This window comes from Typopeltis vanoorti, chromosome 23 (genome assembly GCF_054136105.1).
Source record: "Typopeltis vanoorti isolate ZY-2024b chromosome 23, IOZ_Tvanoo_1.0, whole genome shotgun sequence".
In the NCBI taxonomy this organism is placed as follows: Eukaryota; Metazoa; Arthropoda; class Arachnida; order Uropygi; family Thelyphonidae; genus Typopeltis; species Typopeltis vanoorti.
In genome coordinates, this window is record NC_143571.1 from 24,919,838 (window position 1) to 24,934,304 (window position 14,467).

Consider the following 14,467-nt stretch of genomic DNA (forward strand, 5'->3'; position numbering starts at 1 on the left):
ACTGCTGTTTAATTTGTTCATAAATGATATAGGAAAGGATCTGAGAGGAACAGTTCATTTGTTTGCGGATGATGCGAAGTTGGGTAGGGCAATAGTGAATGCAGATGACGTCAAAATTTTGCAGGATGATTTGGATAGATTGGAGGTCTGGGCTAGGGAGAATGGATGTCAATTTAATGTGGCAAAATGTAAGGTTATGCATTTTGGGGTGAAAAGATTGGAGGCAGTTTACTGCATTGGTGGAACCGTGCTCCAGGAAATTGATGAGGCACGAGATTTAGGAGTGTTGGTGGATAAGGAATTGAAATTTAGGGGACACATTGCAAAAGTGGCCAAATCAGCTCATCAAATCACTTGGTTGCTGAAGAATACGTTGACAAGTAGAGACAAGCAGGTTATTGTTCCTCTGTATCGAGCCTTGATAAGACCCCATCTCGACTACTGTGCTCAGATTTGGTCACCTAGGTTTCTTCTTGATGGGGAGGAGGTGGAGAGGATCCAGAGGCGAGTGACCAAGATGATAGCAGGTCTGTGGAATGAACCGTATGAGAACAGGTTGAGGATTTGTGGGTTGCAAAAATTGGTTGATAGGCAGAGGAGGGGAGATATGATTGAGACATTCAAATTACTGAAGGGTTTCTATAAAATTAATTCAGAAGATATTTTTGAGAACAGGGCTGGTTGTGGGAGGACTAGGGGACATCCATGGAAACTGGGCAAAAGTGTGGTTAGTAAAGGTGTTAGAGCTGGGTTCTTTACTTTTAGAGTAGTGAATGAGTGGAATGCGCTCCCTGAGTCTGTGGTGGATGCTGTGAAAGTGAATGAGTTTAAGGCGAGGTATGATAGATACTGTATGAATGTCGAATAGTTGTGATGAATATGATTTGGGGCCTCCCTCGATGAGTCTAATGACTCCCTGGAGTTGACCGTAATAATAATAATAATAATAATAATAATGAGATATTAGTTTTTTGGTTGTTTCTTCTTCTTTTTTTACCACTAGAGGTCAGGCTAAGTAAAAGATCAATTAACAGCATAGATTAAATTTATCTTTGTAGAATGCAAGAGCATGTAGCTTGTTTTCATATACACACGTATCTTTCTGATGATGATGACCTCAAGGGGTCGAAAACGTCAATTGTTATTTTATTAATAATAAGTAAAATGATAATTTCAACACGTGTGTTTTGTGTCCATAAATTTGTATGTAAATATGAATGCTGATCATCGTGTAACCTTCAAAGAAAGAATCTATCATACTTTGCTTTGAACTCATTCATAGTCATGGCACACAACAGACTCTGGCAACCTATTCCACTCATTCACTACTCTCCAATAAAAATCCTACTTCTAACACCCTTGCTAACTACATTCTTACTCAGTTTCCATGGATGGTCTCCAGTTCTTCCACCACCAGACCTGTTCTGAAAAATTTCCTCTGAATTAATCTTTTAAAAACCTTTCAGTAATTTGTATGTCTCCATCATATCGTCCCTTTTCTGCCTATCAACCAGTTTCTGTAACCCACAAATCTTCAACTTGTTCTCGTAAGGTTCATTCCATAGACCTGCTACCATCTTGGTCACTCGCCTCTGGATCCTCTCCTCCTCATCATCATCACTGAAAAACCCTGGCACTCAGATCTGCACACAGTAGTCAAGATGTGGTCTTATCAAGGCTTGATAAAGAGAAACAATAACCTACTTCTCTCTGCTCATCAAAGTATTCTTCAGTAACCAAGTGATTTGGTTACTGAGCTGCTTTAGCCACTTTTGCTATCTGTCCCCTAAACTTTAACTTCTTATCCACTAACAACACTCCCAAATCTCTGGCTTCATCAATTTCATGGAGTACAGTTCCATCAATGTGGTATACAGCTGGTAATTTTTTCACCCCAAAATGCATAACTTTACACTTTGGCACATTAAACTAACATCCATTCTCCTTTGCCCAGTTTGCCAATCTATCCAAATCATCCTTCAAAATTTTGACATCATCTGTATTAACTATTGCTCTACCTAACTTTGCATCATTGTCAAATAACTGAGCAGTTCAAAGTTTATTTTTCACTTGGTTAGAATATAATAAATTTAGTTTAATCCTTTATCCAAGTGTAAGGAAACAAAGTTTGTGCCTGAAAATATCTTCAGGACTGGGATAAGATAGTGCAACACCAGGCAAAGGTGGACCGAGCTCTCATCACTCCTTGTCTCAATATCTCCCATAATGCAAAGCACATCTCCTTGCAGATATGTATACTGCTATGCATTAAGGGAAGGGCCACTACCCAGACCGGTTTCAACCTTTATTGAGGTCTCGTCAGTGGGAGACAGACCCAACCGTGGAGATACTAAGGCAGAAGCAATAGGAGAGGTCATATTTACCTATAGGAGTTGCCAACAGGTGTACCACCTTATTATTGAATTACTCTGGATTTAGAGAAAGATGTTGATAGTTTATTTTTCACTTGGTTAGACTATAATAAATTTAGTTTAATCCTCTATCCAAGTGTAAGCAAACAAAGTTTGTACCTGAAAATATCTTCAGGACTGGGGTAAGGTAGTGCAACACCAGGCAACTCCGAGCAAAGGTGGACTGAGCTCTCATCACTCCTTGTCTCAGTATATCCCATAATGCAAAGCACATCTCCTTGCGGACATGTATACTGCTATGTATTAAGAGAAGGGCCACTAACTGACAAGACCTCAATAAAGGTTGAAACCGGGCTGGGTAGTGGCCCTTCCCTTAATGCATAGCAGTATACATGTCTGCAAGGAGATGTGCTTTGCATTATGGGAGATACTGAGACAAGGAGTGATGCGAGCTCGGTCCACCTTTGCTCGGAGTTTCCTGGTGTTGCACTACCTTACCCCAGTCCTGAAGATATTTTCAGGTGCAAACTTTGTTTGCTTACACTTGGATAAAGGATTAAACTAAATTTATTATAGTCTAACCAAGTGAAAAATAAACTTCTAGCTTAATTTACTCTCCTGACTCTAGGTATATAGTCTACCATTATCTCCCTCAAACACTCCGTTACCATTTCCTATGCACTCTCAACATCCAGTCTTTTGCAGTTTCACAAGCCATGGCACTGATCCAAATAATCTCCTAAACTTGTCATACTTACCAGCCCTGTAATTCCACACATACTCCATCTTAACTGAAAATTCCACACATTTAGCCACCTTCCATGTCAAGAACATATGATCACTCTCACCAATTGGTGGTAACGTGGTCATATTCATTATAGACAAATTCTAAGATGCAATTACTAGATCAAGCACACTCTTGAATCCCCAGTATATTCTATCACATGCTGTCTCAGGTAATTATCCCTATTAGTAACTGCATAAATTCCATTTCCATCCTCCCATGTGTCCTTTCCTCCATGCAATCTATTTTTTCATAGTTGAAATCATCCATAATAATTACCTGTCCTCCACTCATTGAGTCTATTTGCCAATGCATACTATCTCCATCATCTTTTCCATCCCCTTGTCTATAGCAACATACAACTGTATATTTTGTCTGCTGTCCTCAATCTCACACCAGATAGCCTGAAATGTGCTATTTTCACTGGCCTGTATTGAAATTCTACTCTTTTTGGTTGCATCATTGGCTATCATCAATAACACTCCTCCCTCCCATTCTTTTCTTTCTATCCTCCCTGACACGCTATATCCTTCACATTCTATCTCACTAACTATATCATTTTCTGTCTCACTAATGTGAATACCTTTGGCCAGAATGAGCCAACCAATGCCAAAAATTCTTCCTGCTTGTTCCAAATGCTCCTGGCATTTGTGTATATAAAGTGCAAAAGCCCCTTAGCCCACTGCTATCCTGATGCTTTATGCTAACTATCCCATTTTGATTTGTTAAAGTTGGGAAGAACTATGAGGAGCATAGCCAAGAGTAGATGTTGTGGCTTTGCAGGAAGATTTCAAAAGATTTTACGAATGGCGAGGTGAGTGGCAGTTTAATGTTGCAAAGTGCATGGTCTTAAAATCTGGTAGATAAGACTGGGATGCAGAGTATATAATTAATGGAGAAATTTCGAAGGAGATGAGAGATCTGAGAGTGATGGCAGACAGAGACTGGAAGTTTCACATCGCTAAACTTGTAAGTGGATCACAATAGATTATGGCAATGATGAAGAGAACACTGATTGCAGAAGCAAAGTGAGTCTCTTGTTAATCAGGCCATGTATGGACTATAGTGTGCAAATCTGGTTAGCTGGGTTATCAAGGGGATGAGGATATACTAGAGAGGCTGCAGAGAAGGTTCACTGAGTAAGTTTCAGGTCTATAGAATTTGAGAAATGATTGAGACATATAAGTTGATGAGGGGGGTTGTTATCAGATTAATGTTGAGGTGATTTTTCATACAGAAGAGGGAGACAAGGATAGAAAAAGAGACCATCCCTGGAAGCTATGTAAGGAGGTTCTTTACATGGACAGGGTTAGTGAATGGAATGCATTGTCTGAAAGTGTGGTGAGTGCAGAAACTGTGAATGGGTTTAAGGCATGGTTCAATGCTCTTTTTGACCTGCCACAATGAGTCTTTTGACTCCATGAAGGTCTGATGTTAATAAGAACATACAGAGTTCATCAAACCACATCTTAAACTCTTTTGCTGTACCTGCAAGAAATGCATTCCATTCACCACACATTCTGGACATTCTACACAAAAAAAAGGATGTTGAATGCAGAAAGTATGAATGGATTTAAGGTATGATTTGATGCCCTTTTTGAAAGTGTGACCTGTCACAATGAGTATTTTGACTCCGTGACAGTCTGATTTTAATAACAATAATAATAAGAACAACAACATACAGAGTTAATATGCTACCCCTTAACCTTATTTACTGTAGCTGAAGAAATGCATTCTATTCACCACACATTCTAGACACAAAAACACTTTTTCCTCATTCCCCACCTCCTCTCTACTCCTGTCCTCCTTATACAGCTTTCAGGATACTTGTTCCAAAACCAATGTCATATTATCATTAATGGATTTTAGACAGACATGATTATAGGTTTTTAACATGTTTTCTGTATGTTGCCAGGAAGGAAGTCGATATCTTTGAAGTTATAAAGAATTTCACAGTTTAGTTCTTTCGTTAAAATGAAATTACTGTAATATGTATTTAATGAAACAATATTAGCCTGTAGTTAAAGACATGCTGTTCTTTAATATGACTTCAGGCACATGAGTGAATTATACCCAAGACCACCTCTTTAAAGTGGTCTTGGGTATAATCTTTTGTTATATTTGTACTAAAAAAATCAACTTTGCTTATTGCAAGTGAAGTGGTTACTTTGCAGAAAAACTTCTGGGGGGGGGGGGGGAGCATTTATTTATTATTATTTTTTTTTTTTTGAAGAGCTGAGAAGTTGTGATTGTTGAGGAATACATTGAAGCAGCTGTAAAAGGATGTTGAGCTGCTGATGTTTGTGTTTATCAAGCATAGTGGAAAGCAGAAAAATTATAGATATACAGTTCAATGGGCAGGACCTCATAGAAGTGCATCTAGAAGAGACATAAGCCTGAAATGAACTGTCTATGAGATAGCAATTTGCTGAAGCTTGGGCTATTTGGAGACTGCAAGGTTTTTTCAAATGAGAGAAATGGAGTATACTGTCACCAAAAAAACTATAGATAGTGTTACTGGGTCAGTAAGACCAATAGGGCACTTCTGGTGTGGAGAAGCCTGAAAAGATAAAGTTGCTTGTTTCATTCATGATGATGATTATTTATGAATGCATGATTTCCATTTATTCAATTATGTATTTTAATTGCAAAAGCACTGACTAGGTTTGTTGCCTACGGAAATGCTATTACTGAGCTCAGGCTCAAGTATTAATTCAATTCAAAGAAACCTATAATCATTATCTATTACAGCTGAAGTCAATAATTACTCCAAGCTTATTTTAAAAAAATTGAATAAATCAGATATTATTTCAGGAATCATTATATTGCGAATTAAAAAAGTATTAAGTCACTCTCACATATTTTCTCTTAAATTAGATTGTACAAATAAATGAAGATGAATCTATGTTAAGCTCAACTAAATTTAACAAACTCATAATAACAAACACATTTGCTTGGAGAGTGGTGAATGAGAGGAATGATTACCAGAACGAGTTTAAAAAATGGTATGATAGGTTTTGTGTCTATAATAGTTAGTTTGTGTCACCCATGATGAGCCTCTGGACTCCATTGAGATACTGTATCATAATGATGATGGTGATAATATAGGCCAAATATAGCATAATAATAATAATCCATCAGTTGCATTCTAAACAACTTCCAAGTAAGCCTTCAGCAACAGTTTTTTTCTCTGAGTGTGTTAAACAGAGCAGATAAATGATATCGAATGCCTGTTCTGCATCCAGAGTTCAAAGTTCAGTAGCCTTTCATTTGACTTTCAACATGAGACATGAGAAATTAAATGAAGAAATGAAATAGTCCTACTTTCCAGAAGTTGGAGCAAGTAGTTAACATAATGGAAGCACATAATTTAGTTTCTTCTATTCCATTTACCAATGACAATACAAATTACCAACAGTTCCTTTACTTCAACTGAACAAATTACCGAAAGAAGTACCTTGAAAGTATCAGCATATATCAGGTGTTGTTGTTAACAGACTGCTCCATGTACTTTTTAAATAAAAACTCTGTTTTATTCTTTAAATTTATGGAAACTTTGGATCCACATTATTCCATACTCTGAATTTACCTCTCTCTCTCTCTCTCTATGCTACACTCTCATTCTCAGCCACTACTATTCTCTAGCATTTCTGTTGCTTATAAAAATAAATCTGCAGAGGATGAGAATAGATAGTGTATTAGTTAGATGGATTGATGGACTGAACGATACCAGCAAGTTGTGTATGATGGCGCACTGTCTCAAAAAAAAAAAGGGTAACCAGTGGCATGTCCCAAGGTTCTGTTCTTGGGGCCCTGCTGTTTAACTTGTTTGTAAATGATATGCAGTGACCAACAAATTAATCCAAACATTTAAATTTTAAAAAAATATATTATTTTGTAAGAAAATAAGTACAAAAATTAAACTCCAACTTTACCTAATAATTTATGTGTGCTCCTCTGTTCCTAATTAAGCTCATTAATTATACCAATGTAGAATACATTTTTCTTATTTCTGCATATCAAAACCATACTTTTCTAATGGATTGTATTAAGTTATCCTTTGTATCACAATTTAATTTCCCAAGTCTCTTTTTCAAAATGGCCCACAAATTTTCTATTGGGTTAATGTCAGGAGACTTACCTGGCAAATGAAGCAATTGGATTTTGTATTTTTAGGGAACTTTTTCACTTTTTATGAAGTGTGGCATAGAGTGAGATCTTGTTGGAAGATGAGATATGTGTCTTTCTGGATCTCTGGGACCACTCTTTTCTCCAGTATTTTTATGCATTGGTCACTTTTTCATCATACTGTCAACAGGCAAAAGTGAGCCTGGATTGTTATGTGAAACAACCTCAGAATATCTTTTCAGCTAGATGTTTAGGAGCTTGTTGAAGGTGGGCAAGAGACGTCTTCTCAGCTGCTGATTTGTGAAAACGTAGGGTACTCACTCTCCTTGGACAAAGAAATGGCTGTCATCTGAAAATATGACCTTCTTCCACTTCTCAACAGCTCAATCTTTGTACACTTTTGCCTGCTGGAACTTCTTTTGCCATATAGCATCATCAACAGTTTCTTTTTTCTTTTTGGTCTCTAGGGAGTCCTCCCTGCTTCCAATTCTTCAAAGGACTGCCATGTCAGAAATATTAATCCCACTAGCTGTCAAGTTTCTATTTACATCTATAGCAGACAATCTTGGATTCATTTTGCTTTTCTAACTAGAAAACGATTGAGTAAGTTGAGTTATGTGTCTTTCTGGATCTGTGGGACAACTCTTTTCTCCAATATTTTTATGCATTGACACAAAGAAAGATTTCTAGATCAGGAACAGTTTTCCTTTTTGACCCACATTTTCCTTTTTCATCAAGAGAAAAGCTACCTGTCTCCTTAAACTTCTTTAAAATCACATTAACAGCACCGAAATCAACACCACACTCATTGGCAATTTGTCTTTGAGCCATGGATGTGTGCTACACGAGAGTACATATTTTTGAACACTTTTTTGGAGATGTATCCATGTTATAGCTACACAAAATGAATAAAACACTATGAATGTCAACTTGTTTGCACTATTAGTAACATGCAATACTATAATAAAGATCATAGAGACAGTTAAAACACTCAGCACCCAACCAAAATAGTGAATTAAAACTAAAACCAAAAATAGTAAACCAAAACTATTGTGAACTAGAACAAAAAACAAACCAAACTTTAAAAAATATAGCTGTTCAGATGAATTTGTTTGCTACTGTATCATGTGGACTGACTAGGGGATCGTCAGTTGTTTGCTAATGATGCAAAGTTGGAGAGAATTATAAGTAGCACTGCTGATGTTAATTGGTTTCAGGAACATTTGAATAGACTTTTGACTTTGACGAAGGAATGGAGTGGTAGTTTTAAATATTGACACTCCAAAATACATGCAAGGTGCTGTATTTTGGAGTGCAGAAATATAAGGCTGTGTACTATATCGATGGTGATGTACCACAGGAAATGGATGAGATTTGAGAATTTGGAGTGTTTCTTGACAGTAGAGGGCATATTGCAGTGATACAAATAATTCAAACATGTTGGAATTCTAAAATGAATGTAGGGATAAGAAAGTAGATGTGTCACTGTATAAGGCACTGGTCAGACCACATTTGGACTACTGTGCTCAGATTTGGTCACCTCATTTTCAATGTAATGTGAAAACATTTGAGAAAGTCCAGAGATGAGTGACTAGTGAGTAAGATCATATCAGGACTTTGGAATGCTGGCTGTGGAGAGAACTCTCCTATCCACCAAACTCTGCACACTTTTTTTTTTTTTTCCATTTTGAAAAAAAGTGTGCAGTTTGGTGGATAGGAGTAAAAGAGATGATATGATGGAGATGTTTAAGTTAGTGAGGGGATTTTATCATATTAACCCAGAGGAGATTATAAAAAGAGTAGAAGGCAAGAGAGGAAGAGCCAAAGGTCATCCCTGGAAGTTATGTAAGAATGTGGTGAAGAGTAGTGTGAGTAGTCAATTTTTTACATGGAGAAGTGAGAGTGAATGGAACACATTACTGAAATATGTTGTTAATGTAGCTAGTGTTAAGGATTTTAAGATTCAGTATGATAATTATGTTCTCAGTCGAATGAACCTCCCACGATGATTCTGCCGACTCATCGAGAGAGAGTGTGCCAACAGCATCAAATGATTGGTCCCCTTCCAGCTACTAACCGCACTCAAACTTACTTAACCGAGCCATTAGTATATAAAATAATAAAATCAAAGCCTACTCCAATTAGCAAGCCTTAAAAATTATTTCCAATTATCCAAAAAGACCTTTATCAGCAATAGATACACAGAAAGAATGGGCAACAAAATCCCCTTAACAACTTATAATAAATAAATAATATAACTGGGCTATAGCTGTCTCATAATAACCAAGGAATTCTCTAAAAAAAATTTTTTTTTGGGGGGGGGGAAGAATCCGAGAGGCATGTCCTGTAAGCTGTACAGAGCATGCCTCTCATGTGGGCAATGAGCAAGAAGCAATGTTTTGCATAGAAAGTGGTTGGTGAATGGAATGCATTGCCTGAGAATATAGTAAGCATGGAAATAGTAACGATTTTAAGGCACAGATTGATGAGCAATATATATGTGTGTGTGTGTGACAGTGGGACCTGCTATGCATATAGCCATGAAGATATGATGATGAAGATGATAATAATAATAATAAATAATACCCATAAGTTTTTAAAAAAGAGTATTAATCTCATGCAATAAAAGAACTTACTTGGAATACACTTTGGACAACAATAACCAGGATCTACAGATGGTATTTCATCAGATGGACAAGAGAGTGGGAGACATCGCTCTGTGTGGCAAGACACCAAACCTGCTTTACACTGACATTCTGTGCATGAATCTGCTTTCCAGGTTTCGCTATCCTTCAGGAAAAAAATGATGAATTTATTATTTTCTCTGTTCATTTCTTTTCAAGTGTTAATTTTTAATATTGAAATACTAGTATATTTGTGACAAAATTTCATATTTTGCAGTCTGACATAAAATCCACTTACTACAGTGTAAATTATTTAATTCAAAGGATATTTACTACACCCACCTTAATAACAATGAACTGGTAATTCATATGGCACAAGTTTTGGTCCTTACAATGTTCATCTATAGTGGTGTTCTTAACCCAGGAATTCATTTCTATCTTAATGATTTTAGAATTGTAATTTGGAAGAACAATCTGTTATAATTAGAACAGTGATATGTGACATTTTATACAGTCTAGTATAAAATGAGAAATTCTCCAACATTCCATTGAATCTGAGTGAAATAGCCCAGCAGAACTGCTACCTTCCCATACATTCAGAGCACATCGGAAAAGATATCCTGAGCACATAATAAATATCAGCACCTCACCACATTTAAACCATATATCAAATTAGCAACTCTTATCCATTCACTTAAGCACAAACACTCTCCTTCATCACACCCAGGAGTGTATGAAGTGCACTGCACTTGTGACAGGAAGAAATGTTGATATCAGTCTCAGAAAACATAAAAATTATATTCAGTACCATTGTTGGACAAGTTGGGACTGGGACTATCAGACCATGACTTGGATATCTCCAAATGGAAAGAAACAAAAGTGCTACATAGAGTCATTATAAGTCAGAGAGAATGTTTTTGGAATTGGCAGCAGCTTTAAAACACTCCTAACAAGTATGAATGTATCAATTTACCAAAAATTTGGAAGAAAGTCATTTTAAGATCAAGCTAATACCTGTTAACTCTCTTTCTTTATCCAACAATAGACAGTGCCAATTAGGAGTTTAGGTTCTTGTGTTTTCCTTTACAATTTTTTAAACTAGTCACACTGTTAACAAATTGTTGCTGTTCGTATACTGCGACAAAGTTTTTTTGCTCTGAAGATGATAGGTATAACACGGGAAACATCAGCAAATAAGTTAAATAAATTCCCTGGAAGTTACGAAAGGAAACTGTGAGAAAGAGGGTGAGGAGTGGTTTCTTTGCATGGAGTGTGGTTGATGGAATACATTGCCTGATAGAGTGGTGAGAGCAAGAACAGTCAATGCATTTAAGAGTGGTATGATAGACTTTGTGTTTCCTAGGAGGGACTTACCTCGATGAGCGTTGATAGACTTGTGTTTCTTAGAAAGGACCTCCCACGATGAGTCTTTTGACTCCACGGAGGCCTGAATAATAATAATTATTATTCTTGTGTTGTGAATTAAAACAATTAATCCAACCAATCATGAGAACTGTTTTTTTTCCAGAAAACTTATTTTTTTTTGCAATCCATTCAGTGCATTTATATGTATACTAGGGGGCTCTGCCTATGGCGCCCAACCCCTCCCCCCATGTTCTGGACTGGTAGGCCAGTTCTCCTTGAATTCTGATGACTCGAATTTTGAAGACTCGACACTCAGGGTAGCCCCTGAGTTTCAAAACGTTTCAAATAACTTGACAAAAACGTTACATAAAAATGTTACACAAAAACATTACAGCCTACATCCGTTTCAAGCTGACGTCACATCCGGTTCCAATTTCAGCTTATCATTTTATAGTATAGAGTAGATATGTATGTATATAATCTGCTGAATTAAATAGGCAGGTCTGTAAAATATACTTTTATGTGTGATATTTTTACTGTTAACTAATATCAGTTAGTTAACGGACTTGGTTAAGTATGTATTTTCTAAATACGTGTGCACATGTTATTTAACATGTGCACACATACCTAGAAAACAATGTATAAAACAACAAAATTGCATGATAGCCACAATGATAAAGCTTAATGAAAGTGCAAATATTTCATACTGTACTTAAAATAACAATACATCATCAGTATATAGAAACAACAGGCAAATCAAAAGAACAGGAATACAAGTACATACAACATTTGGTTTATCAATTAAAAATGGCACTAAAAATTAATATTAATAAATAATATTAAAACTATTTTTGATGTTTACATAAAATAAGAAACTTTTGGGAGGAAGAGAGAGAGACGATATTTCTGTCAGGTTAGGCTGATGTAAAAGGGCTTCACAACTTGTTTTGAAAAGGTGCTCATATTTAAAACTTTAGAGGTGACTTCTATGGAAAAGATGAGCTTCATCCCACAGGATACTGTCTTTAGTGTCAACATTATGCTGTGCCAGATCAGGCTTTTGAGATTTCACATATTCAATGTAGTACTGATGTTCATTAATTCTTCTCTTCCCCTGCCACAGAATGGCCAAAGGATGTCAAATTACATTCAAAAGAGATCTAGTAAACACCAGCTAAAGATAGAGGTGACAGCTTGTTTTTTGTAGATGGTAACAGATGAGAAATTTTGTTGATAGGAACATATGTGGGATTAAAGTGATGATGCTTCTTCAAAATTCTACCAATAGGTTTAGAGATACCAGAAATATAAGGAAATGGAATCCTGTGGTCTGCCAAAAAATCCTTAAGTGTCATAGGAGACAATTATTATTCCAAGGGACGTCCAGAAAGTAAGTTCCGTTTTTAAATATTTTCATTGCAGCGCTGTGATCACAATGGTGCACATGATTGCTGAGTTTGTTGATTCATTAGCAAGGCTGGTGCCATTTTCAAACATTCTCGAAGTGCGTACACTTCTTGGCATGTATTTATAATGTTTAAGAAAATCGAATCGCCTTCTGCATATAAAATCTAATTGTCTGCTGCATGTGAAATTAGGTCAGTTATCCGTTTCTTGAATGTGAGGAATGTTAAGCAACTGAAATGCATCGGCAAACTATTGAGGTTTATGGAGAACACGCAATGAGTGATTCAATGGTACGAAGATGGGTAAGACTTTTTAAGAAAGATGGTTGCTCGCTTCATTCATCAACGTGCACACCTGTCCGTTGAAGAGAAGATTCGACAGAATAGGGGATTCACTAAATTCAGTATGATGTCATTCTTGCTGCAATTTCCAGAAGTTTCACATTCATGTCGTCATGAAATTGTGTCGGAGAAACTGAATTATCGGAAATTGTGTGCACGCTGGGTGTCAAATTACTTACAGAACAACACAAAGTGAATTCACTGGGAAGTGCGTTGGAATTCTTGACATGCTACCATGAGGATGGTGATGCTTTCCTGAGCAGACTTGTCACTGGGGATGAGACTTGGGTGAGATATTGAAGACAACGGTTTCCACTTGGAAAATCATGTGCACTATGTTTTGGGACAGAAAAGGAATTTTGCTGGTAGACTTCTTGGGTCAAGGCTCCACATTCAATGCAAGTATGTACTGCCTAACCCTTAAGAAACTGCGTCGTGTGATCCAGAATAAACAACGTGGCATGCTTACCAGGAGTGTTATCTTGATTCATGATAACACCCGCCCACATATGGCTGGTGTAACACAACAACTTCTCATCACCTTCAGCTGGGAACAATTCCATCATCCCCCATATACTCCTGACCTCGCAGCAAGCGACTTTCACCTGTTCAAACATCTGAAATCTTTCCTTGGTGGCTGGTGGTTTCAAGATGATGACGAGGTCAAACGTGGTTTGAGTCACAGGCAGCAACCTTCTATGACGAAAGTATACAACTCTTGGTGCCCTTTCTTGGTATTCTTTTAGTGACCAAGTGATCTGATGAGCTGCTTTAGCACTTTTGCTATGTGTCCCCCAAAAACTTTAACTTTCTATCCACCAACACTCCCAAATCTCTGGCTTTGTCAGTTTCCTGGAGTACATCATGTCACTTTTAACCTTTCTTTAAATCCTATCTGCAATTAAACCATCACACACACACATTTTCATGCATATTCTCTGTTCTGACCACCGCTTCAATCTTGCTACCTGACCTGCTTCTCATACACTTTCTTAGCGTTTTTGGCACACTTTCGAACCTAAGTCCAATTGCCTTTGGTAGTGGGTACATCTTGCAGACAGTTCACTGTACAAAGTCCCTTTTGTTGAATTCTTTAAACAATAATGCTTTGGACATTATTATATTCAAATAAGAGAGTCAGATATGTTAGTCAGCTTTGACGTTGTTTCTCTATTTACTAACATTTCATTATCTGACAGTATTAATTTACTATATAATGATTTCCCCACCTGATGTTATGAAGATTTTTGAATTTATCATACAGTCAGGCTATTTTTAGCTGGAAAAACAAGATCTATAAACATATTGAAGGCAGTGCCATGGGCAGCCTTTTGTCTCCACCTTTGGCAAACTATTTTTTTGAATCATCTCGGAGATTCCTTGTTCTTATCATTCATTCATCCCAAACTCTCTCTTTATTTTCATTACATTAAGGAGGTTTTTGCT

The 14,467-nt window shown here is 36.9% G+C and overlaps 1 protein-coding gene across 3 annotated transcripts in view; it reads right to left on the reverse strand.

Annotated features, from left to right (window-relative positions):
* LOC150093698 (kielin/chordin-like protein) overlaps window positions 1-14,467 on the reverse strand; it is a 1,333,292-nt gene that overhangs the window by 102,415 nt on the left and 1,216,410 nt on the right. For all 3 annotated transcript variants that reach the window (XM_090412628.1, XM_090412627.1, XM_090412629.1), the window contains one exon: window positions 9,921-10,074. In XM_090412628.1, coding sequence (XP_090268754.1) covers window positions 9,921-10,074 — 154 coding nt within the window. The remainder of the gene's footprint in view (window positions 1-9,920; window positions 10,075-14,467) is intronic.